The sequence below is a fragment of the Mesoplodon densirostris genome, chromosome 1, assembly GCF_025265405.1.
Source record: "Mesoplodon densirostris isolate mMesDen1 chromosome 1, mMesDen1 primary haplotype, whole genome shotgun sequence".
In the NCBI taxonomy this organism is placed as follows: Eukaryota; Metazoa; Chordata; class Mammalia; order Artiodactyla; family Ziphiidae; genus Mesoplodon; species Mesoplodon densirostris.
Window position 1 is genome coordinate 499,496 of NC_082661.1, and position 27,358 is coordinate 526,853.

The following is a 27,358-nucleotide window of genomic DNA, read 5'->3' on the forward strand; positions in this document are numbered from 1 at the left end:
GCCATGCAGATGCTCCAAGACCATCTCCTGTTCAGAGTGTGCCCTGCATTTAACATGTAGCCAGGGCGCTTTACGATGACCAGCATGAAACCGCACCCCAATTGCCATGATTCTCTCAGTGACAGGTGCCAGCACGTGGGGCCGTGTGGTTGCTTTCACCTAGAAGGAGCCCTGTGTTCCTGGGCCAGGTCTGTGAGCCAGGACGTGATCCCAGGTGTGGCCTCACGGGGCCCCGGGGGTCGGACTTGGAGGGTCCTGCTCGGTTCACCGACGGCCCCGGAGCCCTGTGCCCCTGTGGCCGTGCTGGGGGGTTGTGTGGTTCCGCCTGGCCCAGTGCTTGCCGAGCACGTCCTAAGCCCCTGGCCGTCTTTAATCACTGCTGCGAGAAGGAGTTCCTGGCAGAGAGAGCCCCAGGGAACTATCCCTCCACCAGGCAGGGCCGTCCAGGGTCGAGGCCAACTGCACGTGGGCTAATGGACGAACCAGGGGCCTCAGCTCTGCAGGTGCCTGTCATCCAGGGTGTAGGCACCTCGGCACCAGCGCCAACTACAGTTTCCAGATAAGAAAACCACCAGCTGACCTTAAGTAATAGGAAACTACCTAGGTGCACTTTATCAGAAAGGGCAGAACAGATTGCAAAATTAGGATGTAATTACATGCATCTAGATTGGGAATTAGCCCCTGAGCATCGGTAAAATCACAGCAAGAAGCTCCGTTTGATTCTGAGGTAGACTTCCTTTGGCCAACTGCTGTGGACTGAATGTCCCCCGTTCCCATGTTGACATCCTAAACCCAAGGTGGTGGTATTAGGTGGGGCCTTGGCCATGCGAGTGGAGCCCTCACGAATGGGATTAGCGCCTCATAAGTGACCCCAGAGAGCTCCCAGCCCCTTGGTGCCATGTCAGGTCACAGTGAGAAGACAGACATCTAGCAACCAGGAAGCTGGTCCTCACCAGACACCGAAGCTGCTGGTGCCTTTGTCCTGGACGGTCGGCCTCCAGACCGTGGGAAACAAGCGTCTGTTGGTTAAGCCGCCGGCCTGTGGAGTTTTGTTTTCGTCACCCGAATGGACTGAGACTAAGGGAGCGGGAGGGGTGGAGAGGTCTGTCCACCCGGAGAGCCTGGCGGAGGGGCCTTGGCCACCCAGCCCATCCACAGAGGCTGCGGACAGCGCCCTGCACAGCTGTCCTAGTGGCTCCCCCGGCGCTGGCTGAACGGCCCGTGAGCGGCTGGGCTTGGAGACTCACGATCGCCAGGTTACACGCGGCACCTTCCGTGGGGATGACGCAGGCAGGGAAGGTAGAGACGTGGACAGAGAAGGGCCTGAACGAGGCTAAAGAGACCAACAGTAATGAAGTTTGGGTGCTGAGCCCTCCTCGTGGTGGTGGCCTTTCAGCAGTGGCTGAGCCACGGCTCCTGGGCCCTCAGTGTGGACGCCTGCCTCGTTTTCTCTGTTTGTGTCTCTCGGCCAGGCTCTCCCTCCCCAGCTTTCTCCCTCTCCTCCCCGCTGACACTCGGAAGTGCTGACCAGCAGGCCGGCTCTGCTCTCCGAGGCTGGCGGCTGGGGACCTGGGTCTTGGTGTTTCCCCATGTCACTGACGGATGAGGGTGTCCCACGTGGCGGGTTGGCCCGGAGACTTGTGCCAATGGCAGGTCTGGGGGCGCCTGCTTCCTCCAGGGTCTGGAGGTCACCAGCTGTGGCGGTCGGGCTGCAGGGGAGCCTGTGCAGCCGGTCCCCAGGGCAGATCCGAATGCGCCCGCAGCCGGCTTCCCTGGGCAGAAACCCTGTGTGCATTCTACTCCTGGAGGATGCTCCCATGTGAAGGATCCTCCACTTGGGTTCTTGCTTGGAGCTTCAGCACCTTCTCAGCCCCACGCTGCAAATCACACCCCGACCGGCTGAACCCGCGCGGCAGACCCAGCCCTGGACTTGGTCTTCTGCTTGTTCCTGCTGCTTGGTTTGCTTTCAGACCACCCAGTGAAATTCCCTGGTGCCAGTGCCCCTCAACTGCACCCCGGGCCCCAGCAAGGTCCGCACCTCTGGGTCGAGTACCTTGGCTGTGCCTTCTGTGCCTGGCATGGCTCCGTGGCCCCCTCTGTGAGTACAACGAGCCCCCTTCAAGGCCTCGTCTGCGTTTCTTCCCGGAGCTGTGCTTTATCACCCCTCACCCAGCGTCTACATTCCTAGAAACCCCTCCCCAGCGTGCTAGCCTGTGCAGATTCTCCCAGACTCAGCTTGAGGAGTCTCCTCCCACTGCGGCCCTGTGTGGGTCCCTCTGTTGAACCACAGCCAAGCAGCCACCACCTCCATGCTGAGCAGGGGAGGGGGACCCCGGGAGTCCTGTGATGATAGCCGAGCCTCTGGTCCTCACGTCAGAACAGAGTTTTGATCAGACTGCTTTCCTCCCACGCCCAGCTCAGGTTAGCACTGAGGTTATGCATTCAAGGCCAAATTAAAAAATATTTACTGAATCACTATCATTTATCTGCATGTGGATTTGATATTTAATGAGGAAGAGCTGTGAGCCTGGTTCTGAGGCGACAAAGAGGCAGAGGCAGTCTTCTCCCTCGGTCCAGGGGGAGGACGCAGCAAAGCCCCCGTTAGACGTACTGGGGCGGCTGCCAGCAGCGTTCTGTGGGATCTGGGGGTACGGCCCTGTGGGAGCAAAGGGAGTGGCAGGCGTGGGGAGGGGCCGTCACCATGTGGTGGAAGCAGGCGGCCTAGCGGGGGCTGCCGGGGGAGGGCGGGGGCTCAGGCTGGGGACCGGCATCCGGCGTCGGGGCCCTGCGTGCTTCCACGTTACTAGGGGACTCTGGAGGGATGGGGGTTGGATGGAAGGGCACTGAGGGCGGGAGGCCTGGGGGACGGAGAGCGGTCTGAAGGGAGTACAGTGGCTGAGGGGGGCCGGGGTGACAGAGGAGGGGAGGCTGGGAAGAGGGGGGCTCCTCCTGGGGAGGAGACGAGAACAACGTGGAGCACGCCCAGCTTCCTGACACTGGCGTGGGGGTGACGGTGCTAGTGCCGTACTGAGCTGCCTGCTGTGTGTGGTGGTGCTGGGCGTGCGCTCAGGTCCACGTGGACACACCAGGGCGCTGGGTGTGGGCTCGGGTCCACGTGGACACATCAGGGTGCTGGGCGTGGGCTCGGGTCCACGTGGACACACCAGGTTGCTGGGCGTGGGCTCGGGTCCACGTGGACACACCAGGTCGCTGGGCGTGGGCTCGGGTCCACGTGGACACACCAGGGTCACACCAGGGACACACCATGTGGACACACCAGGGTCCACGTGGACCTGAGCCCACGTGGACACACCAGGGCGCCAGGCATGCACTCGGGTCCACGTGGACACACCAGGGTGCTGGGCGTGTGCTTGGGTCCATGTGGACACACTGGAGTGTGGGTGTGGTTTTGTGTCCCTCGTGGACACACAGGAGTGTGGGTGTGGTTTTGTGTCCCTCGTGGATACACTATTAGTTGTGTTGGGGCCTCTGAGAAATAGCATTGGCACCTTGGGGACCGAAGGCTGGACCAGGGCTGCATGGACACTGGGCAGTGGCGGCTGGAGTGGGGAGATCTGCCTTGAGTCCCTCCAGGCATCTTGGTGTGAGGGGACCCTGTCATGGGTGGGCGACACTGTGTCCTGGATCAGGGGGCCTGGTGGTGGAGGCTGGGCTGGGTGGGCCCTTGGGAGCTGGACCGGGCTCCTGGCTGAGTCCATGGTCCAGTCCTGCCCCCTTATTGGGCGGCTCCCCTGTGGGGCAGGGTCCTCTCTCGCCCCCTGCTGTTCTTTCCCACCTCCGCTCTCCCCCTTGCCCTTCACAATGCTTCCTGTGCTGCCCATGTGCTGGTTCCCCAAGGCCTACCCGCCCCCCAACCCAAGAAAACCAGAAGGTCCTGGTGCTGACACCCTGGGCCCAGCTGAGACTCTAAGTCTGTCCCATCCCCAGACACCCACCCCCAAAGCTGAGGGGTAGCACCTCCTTGTCTAAATGTACACCCTTTTGTTCCAGGTGGTGATACCCCAGCAGGAAGCCCTGAGGCAGGACTGACGGGCCAGGGACCCAATTCACACTCAGCTCACAGCCATGAGAGACCGTAAAGGCCTTGACTCTGCTCGGTGACCCTTGGGCCTGGCCCGGGGCCTGAATCGAGGTGCTCCCCTAGAGCCCACACTCCACACCCATTCCATTCCTCACCTAGAGAAAGCAGACAGCTAACCTGGCCGCGCAGCCCCACAGCAGAACCTGCAAAGTAACCCGCCTCCACCCCAGGCCCTCCCGGCTCCTGACCCTGACCTCAGAGCTTTCCAAACACCGGAAGGAATGAAGTAGTATGTTTCCCATCACTGGAGTCAAGATCTCTCCCCTCAGCCACGGGGCCCTTCAGTCCATCTGGAATCCCCTCACTCAGCTGTCTCTAAGACTGTCAGCACAATTCTAGAGAGATTCACCCCACCCCTGACAACCGAATGATCTGTGGAAAATAAACAACACATTCATAAATAACCAGTGGGTAGAAGAGAAAATCACAAGGACAATCAGAAAAGACCTTGAGATGAATGAATAAACCCCACAACACACCACAACCTCTGGGATCAGCGAAAGCATTGCCCAGAGGGAAATTCGTAGCCATAAGTTCTAGAGTCAAAACAGAAAGATCTCAAATCAGGAATCTGACTTTATACTGTAAGGAACTGGGACAAAGAAGAGCAAACTGAATTCAAATCAGCAGAAGGAAGGGAATAACAGACACTAGAGCAGAGATAAATACAGTAGAGGCGATCACTAATTAGCTGCTGATGTATGAACTGGGACAACCCTCGAATCTCTTTATGCCTCAGTTTCCTTATTTTGTAAAATAGAAATAGTCATGTTCCCTCTAATGTGTGTGAAAGTACTGTGTAAACTATGAGGTATTATTAAACTTACTTTGCGTCAGACACATTTTCTGTTCTAAACAAACTGTGAATAATCATAAAACACGTGCCTGCCCTTTAGCGCAGAGCGTGACAGAGTATGTGCTCAATAAATGTCGCCTATTTCAAAAATGAAAAATTAAAACATAGAGAAAATTGATGAAATCAAAGTTGGTTCTTCAAAAAGATTGACAAGATTGGCTAACTATTAGCTGGACTAAGAGAAAAGGAGAGAGGACTAAGACAGTCCTAGAAGTCCTAGCCAGAGCGATTAGGCAAGAAAAGAAAGAAAAGCATTCAAATGGGAAACAAAGAAGTAATACTCCCTACATGCAGATGACATGAGGTATATAAGATCCCAAAGGATCCACGGAAAGTTGCTGGAGCTAGTAAGCAATTTCAGCCAAGTTGTAGGACACAAGATCAACACAAGGAATCAGTTGTATTTCTATACGTACGCAATGAACAGCCTGAATATAAAGCTAAGGAAACAATCCCATTTACAATAGCATAAAAAAGTACTTAGGAAAAAACTTAACCACGGAGCACAAGATATGTGTGCTGAAAACTGTAAAACATTCCCGGGAGGAATAAAAGAAGAATGGAAAGACATCCTGTGTTTACAGATTGGTTGCTGCCAATAATGTTAAAATGGTAACACATCTTCACATGCTCTCCAGATTCAATGCAATCTCTATCCAAAGTCCAATGGCCATTTTTGCAGAAATGGAGAAAACTATTTTAATATTTGTGTGGGATTTCACAACTGTTTTCTATTTATTTCTCAGTGGAAAACTGCAGAGCTGGGCTGGGAGGACACAGGGGCTCTGGCCACTGCCCGTGCCGCCCAGCCCTCCCCGAGGGTCCAGCAAGACATGGTGCGCTCTGTTCTGACAGCTTACGCACCATGCCCTGGCAGCACGTGGCCTTTTGGGGCGCTTCCCTCTCAGGAAGTCCCAGGAGCTGACTTCCTGTTGCTGTTGGTAAAGCCCAGGTGACTTTCCAGTCTTGGGAGTGGGGTCGAGGACACAGTAAAAGGACGCCTGTTGCGGGGCCGGTGGGAAGAGCCCCACTGGTTAGGATGCTTCCGGTTGAGGAGGCTGAGGGCAGAGACTGCAGGGTCTGGAGTGTGGAGGGCAGAATGTGAGCCCCGGGGGCCGGGGACGAAAGTCTCTGGTCCCTGACGGCTCCCGCCAGCCTTTGGGGTCCCCATGATCAGCCTCTGGTCTCTCTGGAGAAGGCCCAGGCCCATCACATTCGCCGCCAGCCCCCGGCCAGGCCGGGCCCGAGAGAGCAGACTGTGCTGGTGATGGGGGGAGCCGGAAGCAGATGCCCCCGCCCTCCAACATCTGCACCCGTGGCGGGTGTGCGTGCCGGGACGGGGTGGCGACTGGCAGGCTGGTAACCGAGGGAGCTCCTGGGGTCACAGTGCTACGTGGACGCCCCAGTGTCAAGGCCCTTTGTACTAAAGGAAGTGGACGCCGGGGCGGGGGTGTGACAGTGGCCTCCGGGCAGCACCAGGAGCGGCCAGTTTCCCTCAGTGACCTGCGGGTGTGACAGCGCGGCTGGGGCAGTCCCCACCCCAGGCCCCAGGTCACGGAGCCCCACGGTGCTGGGCGCCCAGCCAGGTCACGTGCATTTTGAAGCTGTCAGAGAAAAACAGAGTGAGCTCCAGAGCTCCACCCCAGTCCTCAAGCAACCAGGCAGCGCTTCAATCAATTTCAGACCCGCAAACGCATTTTGAGAGTGATTTTTAAACCCAGGGGACCTGGGGCCTCCCTGGCAGGAGACGAGATGATGAAATCCCGCCTCCCTGGCCCAAGTCACTGCGAAAGCACCACTGCCCCTGCTTGCCACGTGGCAACGCGTCTGCTCCACCTGAAAATCAAATAGTGTCGGAAGCCTGGGGGCGGGGACGGGGTGGTGTGGGGGGGGTCACTATCCACTTAAATAACACAGGGCGCTTTTTAATCTGCCTCAGAATGGGCGCTCTGCTGGGCTGTGGGCTTACTGAGCGCTGGCCCACGTCCCTCCAAATGCAAAGCCAGACGGAGCTCGGTCCGAGGGCCCGGGTGTCCCTGGTGCCCCCCACGTGGGCCACAACCTCACAGTGGCAGCAGCTGCCTTTCCCAGGGACCACCTGGTTGGGATCGTCTCAGGAATCCCAGGCAAAAGGCTCCCAAACGCCAAGGGTCCCCCTCCACACCCCCAGCCCCAGTGTCCAGGGCGGCCTCTGGCTGAGCTGCACATCACCACCAGTGGGTACCCTGGGGAAGCTCAGTGGGCAGCCAAGGCTTGTGCTCTCCGAGCTCAGGTGACGTCCTGGAGACGGTGGCAGCCGGATGGCTTTGGGCAGCTGGTGCCCAGGCTCAGGGCCACGTAGGCCGATCTGAGCCTGGCTCCTGCCGACGGCCGGTTTGGGTTCAGTCTTGGCTCAGAGAATTGAAGGGCAGAGCCCAGCAAAACCCCGATCGCCACGGACGGCTGCCCAGTGACGGGGGCAGGTGTGTCCTTGTCTAAAGGAGCTGAGATCGCTCCTTGGCGTGAAGTGAGATGCACTCCTGCCGTGGCCCCGGCAGGCTGGTGCCCCAGCGTCTCCCTGGCTCACATGCTGGAAGGGGGTCTGGGGCTCCCATCGGCCCCAGGCCTGTTCCGACCACGTCCATCTCGAACCCCCCCGGCCCAAGGAAGCAACAGGGACAACTGGCTGGAGCAGGGCTTCCATATCCATGCCCGAGCCACGCGGTCACCTTGAGACGAGGCTCCCCTCTTAGCTCTCTGAGACCCGTGAATAAACCAAAGCCAAGACCGGGGCACTGACCCACCGCGGAACCACCTCTCCCCATGCCCACCCAACATGGGTGCTGGGGTTCTCCCCGCAGGAACTCAGCAGCACCAGAGGGCACTCACTCCAGCATCAGGGCCCCACCCTGCCCCTGGCCACCTGTGCCATCGGGTCGTCCTCAGGCCCCAAGTTCCCTTGTGGCCAAGAGCCCCAGAGGGAGGTCCAGGGCCGGGGTCTCTTGGAGCCTGGTGGTGGGGCGGCCAGGCGCACTCAGTACCTGAGCAGGGGCTGCTTGGGGTGCGGTGGCTGGTCTGCCCCCGGGCACAGCGGGGCCTTCTTGGTCACCTGCTTGTAGATGTTCCTGGCGGCCACTCCGATCCACAGCATGGTGGAGAGTGTGGAGTAATGCAGCACGATGCCCACCTGGGGGGAGAGAGCGAGTGAGCCAACCACCCCCAGCCCTGCCCCCGCCAGCACACGTTCCCCCAAGTCCGAGCCCCTCCCCGCTGCGTCCTCAGGAGGCAGCTCAACAGTGACGGGAAGTGGGACTGGCAGGGGGCACTGGGGTCCTCAGGGCAGATGCCACACTTCACAGGGGCTGGAGCTCAAGGGAGTCCCGTGGGCTGCCAGGACCCTTGAACGGGTCAGCATGGCCGTACTGCAGAGAGGTGTGTGAACGACCCTCTGGGCATGGTCCTAGTGGCGAGCACATCCTCCTGCACGTGGGCCGGGTGCACACGTCCGTGTGGTTGGCATGGCTCAGCCCCACCGGTGCCCACCAAAGGAAGGGAGGGGCGATGGCGCAGCGGGGTCTCCCGGGATTCCGGTGTTTGCGGCTTGCGGGTGAGATACAGCGCTTTGGGGTCAGAGGCTGAAGTTCACTCCCTGCCAGTCGGAGTCGCTCATTACTATGGCAACAGCCCCAGTCGCCCATGGCGGCGGCTCTGCCTTAGCTGATTACATATTCCACACCCCGTCATCTCCATCCGATTCTGTTAAATGAGGTTACCTTTGAAGTAATAACCTGACATTTCGCAATGACAAGTAAAATATGGCTGTAATTGTAAGGATGTCAATGTTTAAGGAATACAGAGATTCTGTGAGTAAAGGTAACATCGCATCATTGTAATGATTTATCAACTCCAGGGTTCAGTTGTTTTTTTTTTTTTTTTTTGCAGTACGCGGGCCTCTCACTGCTGTGGCCTCTCCCGTTGAGGAGCACAGGCTCCGGACGCACAGGCTCAGTGGCCATGGCTCACGGGCCCAGCCGCTCCGCGGCATGTGGGATCTTCCTGGACCGGGGCACGAACCCGTGTTCCCTGCATCGGCAGGCGGACTCTCAACCACTGTGCCACCAGGGAAGCCCCAGGGTTCCGTTTTTACTTATGAGAAGGCTCCGTAATAATGGGTGAGAACGCTGTGGGGTGGTGGAAAACTGCCCGGGCTGTGTTTACGGTTTCAGACGGCTCCCTGCAGGTGGGAGAGCCCAGCCTTTCCCTCCGCCTGGCCTGGGCCTCGTGATGGGTCCGTGTGTGCCTGGGGCCTTGAGCTCACGGCCTCACCCCAGCCTGGCTGAGAGGAGGAGGCATGAGGAACTGAGGGGCTAGAACTCCCTGCACCAGAAACAGGAGGAAAGGGGACCTTGTGGGCCTGGCCCTCGACTGAAGGACAGCAGAGTGGCTCTCATCACGTGTAAGTAGAAACAGTCAGAGACACGTCCTTAGGAGGAACGCCACCCTTGGCCTCTGGAGCTGGTCCCAGGCCGGGAAGAGGACCCGGAGCCCAGAGCGGGGGCAGGGAGGTGGCGGAGCCAGGTCTGCCTTTCATCCGTCTGCTCCGAGCGTCGCCCGGACTGTGCAAGTTTGTGGATGATGAGAAGGTGTGAAGAGCGGGACTCTGTCTGCCAGACGCCAGCTTCAGACTGGACACGTGGAGCGACCGCAGGGTCGTCACCCTGGCGTCCAGACGGCCCCCCCGCCATGCCGGCCGCCGCCCGTGCTTCCGGACCCAGGGCTGGCGCTGACGCACAGGGATTAGCGGGGCCTGCAGCGGCCGCCCGTGCCCACGGTGTCAGGGAGTGCTTCAGTGAGACTCGCAGCCACGGTTTCATCGCCATAACAACCGTCCGTTCTCTCCAGCCATCCTTAGCTCTGGGCTGCTCTCCTTCCTCACGTCTCTGTAACACATTTCCCTGTGACACTTGGATGAGGAGGGCTGGCTGCAGGGTCTGTGTCAGGCCCCGGGTGGTGGTGAGCTGTCGCTGTCACGGTGCGGGCAGGCTGGCTGCCGGCCGGAGCAAATCCACATTTACGCTAATGACTTGGCTTGTGTGATCACGGAGGCTGAGGCACCCAGAATTTGCAGCTGGCAGGACAGCTGACTGTGCGGTTTCGGTCTGAGCCCGAATCCACAGGAGGGAGACGGAGGTCCCAGCCCCAGGACACTCGGGGGTCTTCTCTTCTGTCCAGGTCCGCCTGGACTGGATGAGGCCGGTGTTGGGGAGGACAGTCTGCTTTCCTCAGGCCACGGCTCGAATGTTCACCTCATGCAGACACACCTCACGGACGTGCGCAGAAAGAGGTTTGACCAAAAAGATGTTTGCACCGTGGCCGGTCGGCTCGACACAGGATGTCAACCTTCACACCTTCCAACCGTCCTGGTCCTGGGCTGTGTCCCCTGGGCTCTCTCTCCTCCAGCGAGTGGCGGCCCCACGGCTGTGGCCACCCAGCCCCGCACCCGCTCTCTCTCCCCATCTCTCCTCTGGGCGCTCGGTGGGCGACGCTCAGCCCGCGTACGGCCGGCCGGCCTGCTGGAATCTCGTTCTCACTGCCCCAGACCTGGCCTACTGCTCGTCTGTGACAGAGAGCAAGGCCCTGATCCCTCCTGGAAACGTGGTCGGGAAGCCAGGCCAGCACGGACTCCAGAGCCGAGGTTGCTCCCTGACAGGGCCATGAGGTTGTCACTACAAGGGCACCGAGCGTGTCTCACACCAACAGGACCTCTGAAGATCCTGCCTCTCCAGACCCTCCAGGCCTGTCCACCCCCATCCACCACACACTTCGGGGTCCAACCAGCTGCACCAGCCAGGCCTCGGCTGCCACAAGGACGCCTGGCCCCTGGAGTCTCTGTCTGGGCTCGCAGTCTTGGGGTCAGTTCCCGGTTGGGGGAGGCGGGGCTTCCAGGCCTGTAAGGGCCGTGATGACCTGAGGGGCTGGGGGTGCCTGGAGCTGGCTGCACCGCTGGGTCCCAGGGCTCCCACTGCAGGGTCCTGGCATGTGGAGCGCTGGTGGCAAAGTGTGGAATAAAGATAACAAAATCCATTTCACTGCTTCCAGACGGCTCCACGTCTCAGCAGGTGTTCACAGGCAAATGGTAAATTGGATTTCCCGGGGCTCTCCCAAGGGGTGTTTCCACGCTATCGAGAGGCTTCCGGAAGTGTGTCTGCCCCTCTGTGTGGTTTTCAGGGATGTGCTGCTGACTTTTCTGCTGGGGTCCAGGAACAGCTGGCAGAATAGGCTTCCCAATGGGATGGTTTGCCCTAACATGGATTTGCAGAAAAGTGACCTCTCTTCTGTGTAGAGGAGCGTGGGGAGACTGGGCCACAGGGCTCCCGGGTCCTGTCTCATGGCTCTGGCACCTTGTTTGCAGGGGGGAGGGCGTCGGGGGAGGAGATCACAGCCTGATTCCTCCCCAAGGTACCCCTGTGGGAGCAGCCTCTTGCCCCTGATACCCAGGAGTCGCCCAGCTGCTGCTGTCTGTGCAGGAGGACAAGTCATTTTTCGTGTGGACGGGGGCATGGAGGTCAGGTAATTGGGCTGCAGCAGCCCTCACGGCTGTCAATAAACTGTTGTTTAATTCACACAACCAAGGCTGCGAGGGGTGCATGTGACGTCCTGGTGGGTGCTGGCAGAGACACTCCCTCCACGTGGCCCAAGCAGATGGACACACACCAAATGAGTCCTTGGTGAGATGCCCTGTGGTCCATGGGGAAGCCCCACCTGGCCCCTGCCTGGGTGCTGGAGGGGTCTGCCCGCCTGGAGGGGACTGTCCACGGGGCTGAGCTGAGGCCAGGAGTAGGCGGGCTGCTGAGAGGCTGGAGGGGGAGAGCACGAGGGGCCTCGATGTCCAGTTGCAAAGGCACTGGGACTTCTGTCCTTGACTCACAGTTGACAGAAGGGCCTGCTTCTGGGCTCTGTCAGGACCGGAGGGTAGTTCGTACTACCCGCCCCCGCCTTCTTTTGGCCGTGCTGCGCGGCATGTGGGATCTTAGTTCCCCGACCAGGGATCAAACCTGTGCCCCCTGCAGTGGAAGCGCGGAGTCTTAACCACTGGACCGCCGGGGAAGTCCCTTTCCCCCCTTTTAAGGAAGGCCAGGCGGGGCTGTGGGGTGGGAAGGAGACCCTCTGTGACTTCTCTGTGCTCCCCTTTCACCTGAGAGGGCCAGGCCTCCCAGCACAAGGCCGCCGAGTCCCACCTGGAGGGTGGGGCCCGCTTGTCTCTTCCATGGCCCTGAATCCCTGGCGACCCGCCAGTGATGGTACTCTCTCCCTGATAAGGAGCTGCGGCACCTACATCCCCGGACTCTTACCTGGGCCGCGGGAGCAGGGCGTCCCACCCCTGTGCTCCTACCCCACCTGTCTCTGCAGGAGAGGCAGGTCGCGTCCCTGTTTCTGTGATGAGCCCCGCTCTGGACTATGAATGTCTCATTAACATGTCACCATAGGCCTTGGAGAAAACTGGTCCGATTGGAAAATAAACTAAATGACATGATCAAATGCTGAGCAAATCGGTCAGACTCGCGTGGGAGAGGTGTAGACGCACTGGATGCTTAACTGTCCCCTTCACAAGAAGCCTGAACAAGCACTTGAAGGTGGTTTCATACACAAGACGGTTATGACAAATTTCCCCTTTGGTAGGAGAGTCGACAAACACTTCAGAGTTGGTAGCAAAATGAAGACCCAACAGTACTCACCGCCTGGCACAGGATCGGGTACTTGGTGCGGTTGATGCCACCAGCAAACACGGAGAAGGTCAGGGCCGCGTGGAAGCAGAAGTTCAGGAGCATGTGCCGGCCTTTCCGGCTGATCCGGATGGCGCTGCAGGAACGGAGATTTCAGGTCAGGAACCGGCCTCTCAGGGCAGAGCGTAGAAGTGAACCCTTTTCTCCAAATGCCACGTCCCGTCCACGCGGGGAATGGGCTGAAGACCTCGGAGCGGGACGGAGACGGGCAGGGAAAAGCACACCAGAGAGACCAGGTTGGGGAAAGATGGATGGACACGCTGAATCCACCTTAGCATGTGGCCTTGGGTGGTTTGTTGGAAAATCACCCTGGAATGCTGTGACTGGAAGATCTCTGGTCACTGGACAGATGAGGACCTTGAGGCCCTGGGACTCTATGATTTGTCCAATGTCACAGAGGGAGGATGGGGAGGAAACCCAGTCCCGCCTCCTGGTTCCCCAGACAGAGTTCTTCCCTCTCTGAGCAGAGGCTGTACCTTAGGAGGAGGCCGTGATTGACTGTCTCTGACATGATTCCCTGTAGCCGGGCCTGTACCTGGATAGGACGCTGCCTGTGGCTGTGAACATACCCATGACCAGTCCCCAGCCCTGGCGATGGACAAAATGAAATTTCTTAGCCTATGCCTGCAGCTGTGATTATGACCACAGCTCCTCTGTGGCCTTGAACACACCCAGGCCTCTACCTATGACCCTGGCCTTGGACATGCCCAAGCCTCTACCTATGACCCTGGCCTCGGACATGCCCAAGCCTCTACCCCTGACCCTGGCTTTGGACATGCCCAAGCCTCTACCTATGACCCTGGCCTTGGACATGCCCAAGCCTCTACCTATGACCCTGGCCGTGGACATGCCCAAGCCTCTACCTATGACCCTGGCCTTGGACATGCCCAAACCTCTCTTCCCCTGACCCTGGCCTAGGACACACCCAAGCCTCTACCTATGACCATGGCCATGGCACACCCAAGCTTCTTCCCATGACTATGGTTATGACCATGGCCTAGGCTTTGCCCATGACTTTGATCGTGGACTTGACCCTGATGGTGGCCGGGACCCCTCCTCACATTACCCAGCGCATCTTCAAGTGATGCCCCACCCCCTCCAGGCAGATGTGGCCAGGAAACCAGCTCTGTAGAAAACCAGCTGGACTCTCCTGTAGATGAAAAGCAGAGGGCAAGGCTGCTCGAAGTTTCTGCAGCTACTCTAACTTCCTCAGACCATGGGCTGTCAGGGCCCCTGAACTGACACGGTGCCATTGGAGAAAGAGTGCGTGTCAGCTGATTTGATGAGCATGGGGAGGCCCGGGATGGAAGGCGAAGCTGTCCCCCAGCACCTGGCCACCCTAGGCCGCCAGAGCCATCTGGGTGCTGGGCAGGCTCAAGCTGGTCGGCTGCCTGTGAAGTACCTTCCAGGGACTCCTTGCTACGTGAGGGCAGGAGAGAGCCTGCCCTCGAAGGTGAGGGGCAGAGCGGGCCTTACCTCTGGTGCACGACGTAGGTGATGGCGGAGGCCAGCAGACACAGCAGCATGACGGCAGTGCAGGCATACACCACGGGGTGCAGGAACTCCCCTGGGGACTGGGGCAGGGACAGGACAGTCCTCAAATCCTGGAAAGGACATGGAGCACACCCGTGTGACCAAGGTGGCTGGGCTGTCCCCAGGTTCAGCCTCCGCCCGGCAAGGGGCTGGAAGCATTTCCTGGATCGGGTGGAGGTTCGCAGGTCTCAGCAGAAATGGTTGGCCTGGGGCAGGGGAGGGCCCCCAACCTGGGGAGCACTCAGGGCAGGTGGCGTGTGGCCTTGTGGGCCCCCCACCAGCTGTGGGCAACGCTGGGGGCTCTGACGGCCAGCTCCCCGAGGGCAGCCTCCTGCTGTGCTGCCTGTTGGCCTCCAGACTCATCGCCCTCCAGGGGGGCTGGTGGGCACCCAGCTCCTACTTCTGTCCAATGCCCTTGTATGATGGCACAACTTGCCCCCACGAGGCTTGTGTCAGATTACCCCCAAGTCCACTCCAGGCCTCACACCCACTGCAATGCTGCTTTTAGTGGTCTCCCAGGAGAATTTGTATCATTTCAGTAAGTCTGCCCAGAGGTGACTCAGGTCAGTGGGGAAAGAGCAGCAGGTGTGAACAGGCTCGAGAACCCCAGTGTACCACCTTCACTGTTTGTCACAGCCCAGGTAAAGGGCTGAAGGTCAGGGCTCAAAGGATATCCATTTTCCCTGGAGGATGTAAGACTGAGGGCAGAATGCCCCGGGCTGGACATTCAGAGCCGAGGGAGGTTCTGTCTTTTTATTCATCAGGTAAGCGAGGTCCCCCACGTCAGGCACTGGGGTTCTGAGGCCAACCCCCGACGCAGCCCCAGAAGTGCCCTGTGTCGGAGCTGCGTTCCCAGGGCGAGGCCGGGCACACCTGCCAGGGGCACCCCCAGGGCTGGTGGAGGACCCAGAGGGGATCGGGGCACACCAGGCTGGGAGGTAGGGACTAGAGCCTGAGGCACCCACCTCTGACCTCCAACCCTCTGCCCGCACCGAGCCCTGCTCTGGACGCTTTGTGCGGTACAAGTCGTCGAGTCACACGAGAAGCCCGCTGTGGACTGAGTCGTCCCCACCATCTGGAGGGGATGGCTTTTAGGGATGTGGCTCAGGTTGGGTAGGGTCCTCGGGTGGCCCTGACCGAAGGGACAAGAGTCCCTGTAAGAAGGGGCTGGCAGAGGAGAGCACAGCACCAGCACACGGCGGGAGGGGCCGTCTACACTGCAAGGAGGAGCCTCAGGAGAAGCCAACCTGCAGGCGCCTGGACCTGGGACGCCCAGCCTCCTGGACTGTGGTTTAAGCCGCTTGCTCTGTGGGACTTTGTCACGGCCGCCCCAGGGAAAAGCTGAGCGGTGCTCTGGTTCCCACTGCCCAGGTCAGAGGGTGGAGCCCTTGCTCGACGCCCCAGCCTGAATGCCCTGCCCTGCTCTGCTCCCACGGCCCTGGGGGACATGCTGGGCTCTGGGGAGCAGACTGGGGGCCAGTGCCCACAGGCTGAGCTGGGCCTATGGAGGGCTGCCTGGCGTCCCCTGTGGGACCACCTGAGCTGCGCCGGCTATGACCACGGCGCTGGTGGTCAGAGCTAGGGGTCTGCCGTCGTGCTGGCCCCATTCCCGCAGACCACAGGGGCGTCCACAGCTGACGCCCCCGCCCCAGGACCAGAGCAGCTCCAACTGGTGCCTCCCTGGGCTGTGAGGACAGCGGAGGTGGCTTGCGGCTCCTCCAGGATGGAGTCGTGGGGAGCAGAGAGGCACCCCGAGAAGGCCTTGGCCTTTCACGGCGGGAGTCAGGAAGCCAGCGCGTCCAGGCTCAGGTGGCTTCTCTCCTCGTGGACGTTCCTGGAGGCCCGGCCACCCTGGGCTCAGCCGGGGCCTCTGCATCCCGACTTTGCTCCAATGCGGGGACTTTGGTGAGGAGAATTTGGTCACCTGGGAAGAGGCACGGAGTGACCTGGACGCCAAGGGGGCCTCAGCGTCTGGCTGCCCAGGGGCCCCGCTGTCCAGTGAAGCCAGAAATAGCGCCCTGCCCAGAATAAGCAGGCGGTCAGAGAAGGGCGCTGTGCCGCTTGGCAGACCGCAGGTCGGACACCGCGGCCGCCCTCATGCTGCAGTCCTGACCGTCCACGGGCCAGGAGGCCTGAAGGGCAGGTGTAGACGTGCACAGAACACCAACAGCTCCCGGCTGGATACCCAGGGTGTCAGCCGGATGCACGCTGCACTCACAGCCCAAATCCACGGAATTACGAGCTCAGGAGGAAAGGCAGCCAAGAGACGCCAGCCTCAAGGTGACTGGGACGCAGAGGCTGCACGTCCCCAGGGGAGACCTGGAGGTCCCGCCCACTCCAGATGCCTGGGAAGGCTCGGCACAGGGGAGGGTCTGTGGTCAAATCCTGGCAGGGCTCACGCCACACCCAGGGGAGCACAAAGGCTGCTGGGCCCTCCATCCTGCAACCAGGAGCCTCCGTCTGGGCAAGGACGGGCCTCTGTGACGAGGGGCAGGATGGTCTCCTGGCGGAGAATAGATGTTTCACGAGAAAGAGAGGGCAGCCTGCCGTTCTTACTTCCCGGGGGCGCTCAGCTCCCACTGGCGTCCTGCCTGCCGGGGGCCCTCACGCATCCTGAATTCTGACGCCTTTGCCGTCAGGCGACGGCAGGAAGCGGGCTCACGAGGCCCGGTAGTCCCAGGGTGTTTCTGCATTTGTCAGGCTCCGCGGGCACCAGCCTCCTGCCAGATGCAACTCACTGCAAACGTCGAGGAAAGGCAGGTTTTCCTGGTCAAGTCCTGCTATTGAATGATCTTTTCTTCCGAGAGTCATCAGCCAGGAGTGTTGGATTCAGGTCTGACTGGGCACTGGCGGCGTCCCTGGGCCTGTGCGTGTCGTCCTTTTCGTGGGAGACGATGGTGTGTCCCTCCTGTGACATCAGCCGGGGCTGAGACCCCCTGAGCCTTCACAAAGGTGCACCTGGGCCTCTGTTACTGCTTTCATGTCCACAGGCAAGAGCCCCTCCGGGTCTGGCCCGTCCGGTTCTCTCACTGACTCAGTCAGGACCTGGTGTCTCTCCTGGAGCTGAGGGACCCGGGGTGGGTCCACCCGCTCTGAGGGGCTTACAAGCCCCTTCCCCACCTTTTCCGGATGTTGTCACTGGCACTGCTGCCCCTAAAGACTGAGGTCAGACCCCTGACTCTTTCTGGGGTTGGGGGAGGGATGGCGGAGGAGGGGGGTGAACAAAGCAAGCACTTGCTTCCTGATGCAGCGTCCACAGCAACGGCCTGATGCCCTGGGTCCGAGGGCCACAGGTGCATCTGACCCACGACGGGGGAGCCCATGCAGCTCCTGGACCTTCGGTGGAGAGCTTACCTCCAAAAGCATCTTGTATGCCAGTTTCTATTCACACACGCAAAACCCCTTTATGTTAAGCCTAGTAAGAGCCAGAACTGGTTTTCCTGCAGCAGGAAAACATCTCAGAGCATCCGTTCAAGACACAGAGCCGTTTCCTGAGGATGACGCCCAGCCTGTCACTGGACCAACCCGGAGGTCACCCTGCCTTTGGACCCCTTCCTTCTTGTCCGAGGGCCCAGTTTTGAGGCTTCTCACGGTGGTGAGGGGGGTCTCCGACCCCGCAGCAGCTGCATCCACGATATATGATTTAGGAGAAACAGAGATTTAATTCCACTTGGCCTCCTATTTTTTTTTCCTTTCTCCAAATCAGAGTTATCAACAGTGCTTTCTACATTTTTAGAGGTGACATTTAAAATTCAAAGTAAGTAATGCAAAATGGCGATGTAATTCATATTTTAAAGTTCACACATGTACGAGCTCCTCTTGGAAGAAGCTACTCTGCAAGCGCTCCACGGGCAAAACCCTTATGATGGTCCAGCACGTGGTCAGACAGCACCAGGTGGACAAGTCCGTCAGAGGCTGTGGAATCAGTGGTGCCCTGGGGACCAGCGACAGTGGATGGCGCGTTGACCTCAGAGCAGAGAGGCTGGAGAGAGGTCCAGAGGACCCACAGAGGAAGAGGGGAGGCGAAGGCAACGCCCAGAGGACGAGGCCACACACCGGCTGCCGGGAGCCACGGTGCTGCCCAGCTGCGGGGCTGAAGCCCGCAATTCCCGCTCAAGTCTGTGCCTGCAGGATGACCGGCGGGGCTGCGGTAGAAGCTACAGCCAAGGTGTGTCTCCTCCGGGGACCCCCGGCTCCTGCTTCCCCGTGGAGCCTGAAGGCTCCGAGCAATGGTCCCAGGGCGGCAGTCCCCGTGCTGCCTGGTTTGTATTTCCCCTTTTCCTTTACACCTCATTATGATTTTAGTTGGATGTGTCCTTTTTGGTAGGTTCTGCAATCAAACGAATTGGGATGTTAAGAAAGACAAGAAGAAAGGAGGGAAGAGGTCAGGTCAGGTGTCGCTTGTCTGATCAAAAGTGGCAAATTGGCCTCTCTGGGCCGCGGTGCAGACCGTCTACGGGGGTCCCTCCCGCATGGCCAGGCATCCAGGCTGGGCCTTCGGGTGTCTAGGGTGGGCAGGTCCTTCCACCCGGGCTTGTCCCAACCAAGACTGAGCTCTGTGGAGCCTGCGGCCCCTCGTCTGCTTTTTAGTGGCGACCCTGCTGACCTGTCAGCCTTCCCTGAGGGAGCCCCAGGGGAGAGGCAGACACAGATGAGCCATCTCTGCATCCGGGGCACAGGTTGCCCCGATTGGGCATTTGTGTGGTTTGTAGCCATCTTCCTCTGAGGGTGCGTGGGCTGGTCTAATTATGAAGAACTTTGGAGAAAAGACGTTGAGAAATACGACGGCTTTCCTTCAGGACTGGGGTTACTTGCTTAAAACCATCAACAATAGGGGAGGCCTGAGGTGGGCGACAAACTCTGTGAGGTGAAGGCAGGTTTTATGAGTTGTCAGAAATTTAAATATTGGACTGAAGAGAAAGCAGCAAACAGGAGGAACTCGCTGAAGCTCTGAGGCTGGAGCATCGCAGGTGGGCAGTGGCGGGTCGGAGTGGGAGCCCACCCACAGGAGTGGCCCGGGTTCCACGGGCTCAGGGGGAGCCCATGGGTGCCCCGCGGGCTCCCGCCTCCTGCTGACACTCGGCTTCCCGGCCCCACCCTGCATCCACCCTGGTCTCTCTGGGGTGTTACTTCCACCCTTCTTGTTGGAACGCGGGTGCTTCTGTGTGGACCGGGGCGTCCTGCGTGGCGTCTGCCCTTGGGGCGGCCTGGCCTCTTACCCTGTCCCGGCTCCGGGCCCTGCAGGACCTGGCGAAGGTCACCCAGATGCAAAGCCAGCAGGGCTGCCACTGCGGCTGCCTCCTGGGCCCAGGCCACACTGAAGTGCCATCGCCGAGCGGGTCTCCGTGGCACTCAGGCCACCGCATCGGTGAGCGGGTGGGCTCACCCTCTGGGCCCAACCTGAGGCCACAGGGGCTGCGGGGAAGCCACGTGGGGAGGCCACATACACCAGTCCTGCCGCCCAGCTAATCCCCCGTGACAGGTATGGCCGGAGAGCAGCGGCAGGGCCAGCACCGCCCGCGGGACCACTGGATGCCACATCAGGAAGGACAGAGTGCCCAGGCCTGGATGGTTTGTACTCCAGTTCCAGACGTGTCACTTTGTTCCCTTGGAGAGCGTTGTTCTCTGCGCTAACGGTGAGGGTCAGAGAGGAAACGAGGGCAAAGTCACACGCGTTTGGGGACCTGCTTGGATGTGAGAATCAACAGCATCGTCGCAGAAGCAGCAGTGCAGTCAGATCCTGTTTCACACTCTGGTGAGGGTCAGCGCTGGGCAGGTGTTGGGGCCTGGGCTTTACCTGCTGGAGACCAGGCGGCAGGGTGCAGGTCCCCCAGCCCCTCAGCCCCCAGGGGAGCGCCTGGGTGTTCGCCATCCCGTTGGTGCCGAGGGCACACAGGCAACTCGCTCAGAAGGAGGCACTGGTGCCCGAAGACGCTCAGGGCTCAGCACGGTTCAAACCGGGGTCGTGGCCTCCAGGACACCTTGGTGCCGTCACACTCAGGAGCTGGTCAGGGCAGCTGACCGCCAGGGCCAGGCCCGAGCAGGTGGCCGGAGCGTGGCACCCTGGGGCACGGGGCCGGAGCTGCCCCCACTGGCTTTCCTCCCCACGGCCCCCAGGGGCCACAGGCGTCTCACCCACAGGCTCCCAGACACAGGCAGGAAAGTGCTTGCAGCAGAACTGCAGCACCACACGTTAGGTTGGCATCTCTATTCCTCTCAGAAGCTCTCTCCAGTGTAAATGTTATTTGTTAGCAATAAAAACCCAACAAACTGCTGAGATTCCAAGCTCTCCAGGCAAGGGTAATCCAGCTGGTTCCCAGAGTCCTGGACTGGCTGGCGTGGAGCGGGCTGGGAGCTGGGGGGAGGGTGTGGACGGACTTGAGGAAGGAAGGAGGGTGCTTGGCGGCCTGGGCGGCCCTGCAGGTTTCCACAGAAGGGTTGGAGGGTCAGAGACAGAGGCAAAGATGGGGCCTGACGCTGGGGCACCTGGATCATGTGCGGTGGCGCCCCCGGGGGCGGTGCTGCCCCCCCTCCCCCGTTCACCCTTCATCTGCCAATGACAGGACCCATTTTGCAAATGAGGATCTAAATTCGAGGATGCAAAGCTTCAAACACGGCCAACCCGGAGGCCCTGGCTTGTTGGGGGGTGGTGCCTGCAGGCAACAGGTGACGGCTCAGAGCTGGGGTGCGGGCCGGGCTGCGCCTGGAACACACACCCTCAGACGCCTGAGAGGCAGGTGGCGCGGCAGCTCTGCGAGATGATGCCGACCTTTGGCAAAAAGCATCTCTCTTGTTTGGACATTTCGAATCCAACAGGAAGAAAATGAGCAAGTGACTCAGACACACCCCTGCTTGTGAAGAGTCGGGTCTGCACTGACGACCCACTGTCAGTGTCCGAGCCTCGGCCACTGTGGCCGCGCTGTCCTCGGCCATCGGCGTCCTCTGCGAGCGCTCGGCCGCTGTCCCTCACAAGCACGCACGATGCATGATTTACTCAGCATCACCCTTTCCGGAATCCAAACCAGCAGCAACCACAGGGAAGCACCCCGAGCCTGCAGGCCGAGCCCCACACAGCCGGCCGCACCCCCTTTTCTGGTGAGAGAGGCGTCCTCTGTGCTTGCCAAACGTGCTGCTGAATCCCACCCGCATCCCCTGCCATTCAGCCAACTTTCGGACGGGAAGGGGGCCGGCAGGGCTGCAGCGGGAGGGCCGTGTGCGGGGCCTGGGAGAGGGAGGGCCCCAGCCGGGGTCAGAGAGGTTTCCACAGGTCACGGGTCGAGCCTGGGTGGTGGTGGGACACTGTCTCTTCCACTGATTCAGTGATTCAACGCTGCAGCACGTCTGCCACTAATTAGTATGATCTACGCTGAGCAGCCGCTGACGAGCAATGGAGCAGGCAGCCCGAGGCCCCCCTCCCGCCCCGGCCCCGCCCCCAGGGCCCCTGGCCGCAGGACCAGCAGGCGCCCACCGCCCCCGGCTGACCACAAGGCAGCTCACTCTCCCTGCCTGGGGATCCGTGAGTGGTGGTGGCAGCCTCGGCGCCCCCCCCCCACACCGGCCCCCGCGTGTCCTCACCATGAGCACAGCGAAGTTACTGAAGTGTGAGCAGGGGATGGAGGTGGTGCCAACAGCACAGCTGATTACGTCGCACCGTTCTCCCCGCCAGCCTCCATGGCCGTCCAGAAGGTCAAGGTCCCAGGCAGCGGCCACGGGGTAGAGCCCTGGGCGACCGTGATGGGGCGGGTGAGGGTGGAGAGGCCGCCCCCATCTGCGAAGACAGGGCAGGTCAGGGCGGGTGGGGGTCCTCCCTGCCACCTGCATCTAGCACCCCACCCACAGGGCAGCCCCCTGGGTGCAGCCGGCAGCAGCTCCTTCCAAAGTCTGCCCCCATCTCATCTCCCCTCGACCCAGCCAGCCTGTTGGAGTGTCTGGCTTGGTATATCTGAGTCAGGGAGAGGCTCCGGGGACGACCTGGGGCCTCAGAGCCTTAGAGGGACGGTGCCCCCGGGGAGCACTTCCTTCTCCATATTTAAAAAGCAACCTCCGCTCGCCATCCCAGTGCGAGACACTCAGCCCAACCTCAGGCTGAAGAAGACACGTACAGCATGTCTGTCCGTTTAAGTCAAGAGACTCCAATAACCCCCAACGGACAGCCAGACCTGGGAGGGCGAAGCTTCCGCTGCCCGGACGTGGCCAGACCTCACGGGCTGGCGTCTCCCACACAGATCAGTATATCTGGTGGCTCCGTGCCGTCTGTGTAACCCAAAGTTGTTGAGAATCTGCATTTGGAAGAGCAGGAACTGCTCACTCCTGGTTGGCGCTGATGCCCAGGAAGCGGCCGGGGCAGTGTCTGCTGCGGTCACCGGGCTCCGACCTCGCCTCCCCCCAGGTCCTGCTGCCTTCTCGCCCCGGGGGGCCCACCTGCCGCGCGGACCCCGGAGAAACGCAGCCCAACTTCTCACCTATTTTGGCAAAAACAGCAGGAGTGGCAGCGGTCCTGCGCTTCCTGTTGGCGAGAGGCGGTGAGTTCCCGGGTCCAGGAGCAGTTTTCCGCCCCAGGGGCAGCGCTGGAGCTCGTGAGCGGAGTGATCAACAGATTGCAAGGCTGCAGCCCGGCGACGGCCAGGGCTCTGCACCGGGGAGGGTGTCAGAGCCGGAGGGGCAGGCAGTCACTGCCGTTCTCAGCAGGCGGCTTCCCGGACTCCAGCGAGGAGTGCCTGCTCCCTCGGGCGGGCGACCGCCAGGGACCAGGGACGGTCGGTCGGGAAGCAGGAGCCGTAACCATGGGGATGGGGGAGGCGCTGATGGCGGCGACCAGCTCCCTGCGGCTGGGTGGGAATGGTTCTTCCCAGCCAGCCCGCGGGCCCCATCACACCGCAGAGCCGATTTAAAGAGACAACCGGCGGTTTTGCCTTCGCTTCCAAGAGAATCGCACAACTCACAACAACACGTCTCCCTGAAGAAGGCAGAAGGAGGACTGGCCGATGTTATTTTATTATTACGGGAACCCCTGTCCACTGGGGCTCTGAGAACAGAAATACACCCAAGGAAATTGATTTTGCAGGAATTTTCACAGTCCTCATATTAAAATATTCTCAAATCCAAATATGGCCACACCGAGGTGAACCCATGAGTCCACGCCAGCGTGAGTCAGCAGAGTGGTCCTGCCAGGGTAGACAGGCCTCAGCTGTGCAGAAAGAGGCCCCCACACCCCTGCCCAGCCCAGGGTCCCAGCCCCCAGCCCGGGCGTTAGAGCTAGTGATGACAGGGCCCAGGAAGGAAGGCAAGCGTGTGGAGGGAGGGGAGGACAGCGGGACCTGCCTGCAGGGGGTGTGGGCCGCAGCCTGGCCAGCAGGCCTCTGGGTGGGGCCTTCCCTCGCCCCTGTCCCTCATCCACCAACATTCCCAACATTCCGTCTGCATCGCTCCCCGTATTCCCGTTGCACCGCTGTGGGATACTGTGATGGGTCCTGAACCTCAGCTGAGCGACAGGAAACCCCGAGGGGTGAAGGGATTTTCCAGTCGCCCAGTGACTGGTGTCAGAGCTGAGTGGAGGCCCTCACGCCCAGGCCCGGCCCACCTGGCGTCCTGGGGTGGCTCCCTCAGGGCTGGAGGGCGCTGTGGAGCTCCCTGGGGGCCTGGGTTGATGGTCCTGGACAAGTGGGGCAGTGGAGGAGGTGGGAAGGCCTGCCCTGGATCGGGGGCCTTTTGCTCAGACTCCCCCAGGCTGCGGTGGTCCCCACGGGGCTTGTGCCCAGCTGCAGCTGCCTCCACAGACTGTCCGGGGAAGGGGCACAGGTGAACACGGGTCAGGGGCTCCCAGACCAGAGGTGACAGAAAGGCAGGTGTGAACAACCCATCACGGGGCCCTGGTGACCAGGTGGCAGGAGGGCACAAGGAAGAGGCCCTGTGGGGGGCTGTCCCTCTGTCCTGTGCACTGCCTCCTGCGCTGTCCCTGTGCCCTGGCCGGAGAATAGTGACCCATCCTAGCCTCAGAGCTGGTGGGGGCCGGGACCAGAGGTGGCTTCTGGGAGAACTTACAGGAGATGCTGTAGGAATGCAGAAGGATGGTGGGGTTGGGGGGCACTGGCCTGGCTTGGGGTGGCCTGGAGGAGCCCCTCCTAGCCCAGGCCTTAGTCCCACCCTGTATGCCCAGGGCCGGGGCCCACGGGCTCTAAAGGCAAAGGCTAATCAAGCTTCAGACTCACCAGGGGTCCAGGTGGGGCACATGGAGGGTCCTTGGGTGCTTTGGGGGGCACTGGGGGCTGGGTGGGGTGCACAGAAGGTTCTTGGGTGCTTTGGAAGGTCCCCCGAGGGGGCACATCAGGCAGACAGGCCTGTCTGGCTGCTAATCCCAACCCCGTGGGTGCTGGCTCCCGAATCCCAGTGTTAGCCTGGGTGAGGGTTGGAGGCGGGGCGTCTCTCAGGAAGAGGCTGTCCTGGGAGCCACGGCTGCGGGCCTTGAGCTTTGTGACGGTGTGGGGAGCTGGGCCACCCTCAGGGCTGCTGCACCAGCCCTTCCTCGGGCTTGGCTACCCAGTGCCCAGGAGCTGGCACAGAGCTGCCCACAGAGGGGACGCAGGCCCGGTGATGCCCTCACACAGCCCCACACGGTGACCGGGCTCTGTACGCATCGCAGAGCAGCACACCTGCGAGATGGGGAAACCGAGGCTGTTGGCTGCTTTGCTGGCCACCGGGTCAGAGGGGCAAAGCCAGGGCGGGGAGAGCAGGGCGCTGTCGGTCGGCCCTGTGCCCACGGCCACTGACACTGCAGGAGCCTCAGACCTGCTCCCTGTCACACGGCCTCCGCTCAGAGGACCCAGAGGGACCCGCGTGGACGGGGCCGTGTCCCGGAAGTCATGGGTGCCGTGCTTTGGGCTGGAGACGCACCCTCGTTTGCTCCTGGGGCCTCAGGGTGGCCTGGGCTGGGGAGCCTCAGGCCGCCTTCTGCCCCGTGCCCTGAGCTTCTCTGCCGTCTATGAACAGAGCCCCTGCTTTCTAGAATTTTCAGCGACCACGGAGCTGGGTTCAGTGGATCCCCGCCCTTTATGGTCTCTAATGTCCCAAATGTGTCTTCTAGGCACAGGCCTCTCACCGTCACCGAGAACTCACTCCTGAAACCTGTGTGGCTTCTTTGCGGTAAAACAGGTGCCTCCTTCAGCGAGTAGGCTCTCAGCCCTCACTGCACTGAGCCTCTTCCTCCCCCCCAGGAAAGGCCCCTTTCTGGAACATTCTGTGAGTTCAGGACTCCCCGCCACCGAGGGTCTGTACGCTGCGTGCCCCCCACCCGACCCCCTCTTGGCAGCCCCCCAGCCCTTTATCCAGACCCTTGGAGGGAGAGTCGCTCCTGAAGCAGGGGTGACCCACGGCTCTGCGGGGCCGGGGCGGGGTGGGCGTGTGGCCAGGACGCGCTCAGGGGCAGCCGGGGCTGCGGGTGTGGGTCCCGCCTCGTCGGGGAGGGGAACCCCGGGGTGAGGATCGGGCTGGGCAGGAGGGCCGGGGTCCTGGTCCCCATGCCCAGGGGGGTCGGTGGGGGCTTTGGGAACCTGCAGGCCACTTGTGCGAGGCCAGGAAACAGCCTGGTGACGCTGCTGAGCTCCTTCAGACGGCCTCACAGTGGACGGGGTCACAGGTCACATGATGCGCCGGGGTCAGCTCAGGGGGACGGGGGTGCCGTCTTCCCTCCCTGGGCATGAGTCTGGCCGCAGCTTCATGCGCAAGTGCTCGCTTAGGATGGCCCCGGGGCTGCAGAGTCTCAGGCCGGGGGACCCGCCTCTTCCGTGGAAACTGCCGGGATCCTTGGGCTGCTTGCTTTCCGGCCGTTTCGTGGGGGCTGTGTGCGCTGGACGGAGGTGGCGTTGGTGGTGTTTCCGGCCTGCGTGCAGCCTGGCCCCGGAGGCCGGACACCCGACCCGTCCCAGCCGCGCGCTCACATCCGCAGCTCACAGAGAGGAATGAAAACCACTCTCTGGTTGCCACGGCAACCAGCCATCTCCCCCAACAGTGTCAGTTTGAATTTGTGCAGAACATTTCTAACCAAGATTTACGCCAACAAGTTCACTCTGCCCTGAGGTCAAGCCGAATCTGAGAACCAAATAGTAAAATTAGCAAACGCACCTTAGTCTCATGGCCGCCCCTCCTCTACTGAAGCCTCTCGGAGCCCCCAGAGGACCAGGCCACCCCCAATGCAACTTCTCGCTGACCACCGGTGACCAATGGGCAGCCTCGGGGGTTCGTGGTCCCCTCACAGAAGAGGTGTCTCAGGGGGTTCACATTGAGAAGCATTGCGGGGTTCCATGCCCACGCACATCCCTGCCAGGCTCCCAGGTGCATCCAGGGGTGCAGGGCCCTTGTAGCCAAACCCAAGCAGGCCCACTTTGGGCTCCACAGGCCACAGGTCAGCCTGGGTGTTGGGTGACCGCACGGTGAGCAGAGTTCAGGAAAGTGACGGTGGGGCTCCGTCCTTTGTCTCTGAGTGCCCTGGGCTGGTAGCAGGCCCCAGACCTCCCCTGCCTCCTGGGGGTTCTCAGCCCTAGCCCACCTGGCTGCATCCTTCAGGCCCATTAAAAGGGTCCCTGAGAAGACACTTGAACGGAGAGGAAGGGCGGGGGACACTCGGAGAAAACAACGCTTAAATGTCACGAACATACTGCCTGTTTCTCTTTTTTCCTTTTTGGCAGTTCCCGATTTGCCCCATTTTTTATCTCCTTCCTTCCCTCACATCATATCTTCTTTTCTCCTTCGTAGCCTTCAGACCCTCCTGGAGCCAAACCCTCCCTGCAAACCCTTCCCTCCTTCAGGAGAGTATCCTGGAGCCATACCCATGGGTGCGGGGTCTGCTGGACCCAGGCCTGCAGGGGGACAGGCCTGCGACAGGGGCGGGCCTCAGGCTGAGAGGATGTGGGGGAGATCCTGCCTTGCTGGGTGCAGCCAGGGCACCAGTTTGCCTGGAGGATGTTCCTGTAGGAAGAAGAGCCCAGGATGCCACTTGGGACCATGTGGGGAGGGCTGGGGCCTGAGGAATCCTTGCTGGTTCTGTAGCACTGTGGAGTCATGGCTGGTGTTGTGGGGAGTCAGTAGGGAGGGAAGTCTTGCCCTTAGCTG

The 27,358-nt window shown here is 60.9% G+C and overlaps 1 protein-coding gene across 1 annotated transcript in view; it reads right to left on the reverse strand.

Annotated features, from left to right (window-relative positions):
- The window catches only part of ADGRA1 (adhesion G protein-coupled receptor A1), a 34,233-nt gene extending 11,271 nt beyond the window's left edge, over positions 1-22,962 (reverse strand). Inside the window, exons 1-5 of the mRNA XM_060091557.1 lie at positions 22,717-22,962; positions 21,830-22,022; positions 14,198-14,325; positions 12,674-12,797; positions 7,979-8,124 (exon numbers count right to left, since the gene is read on the reverse strand). Of these exons, the coding sequence (XP_059947540.1) occupies positions 7,979-8,124; positions 12,674-12,797; positions 14,198-14,325; positions 21,830-21,832 (401 nt within the window). The 5' untranslated portion in view covers positions 21,833-22,022; positions 22,717-22,962. The remainder of the gene's footprint in view (positions 1-7,978; positions 8,125-12,673; positions 12,798-14,197; positions 14,326-21,829; positions 22,023-22,716) is intronic.
- Positions 22,963-27,358: the final 4,396 nt, after the last annotated feature.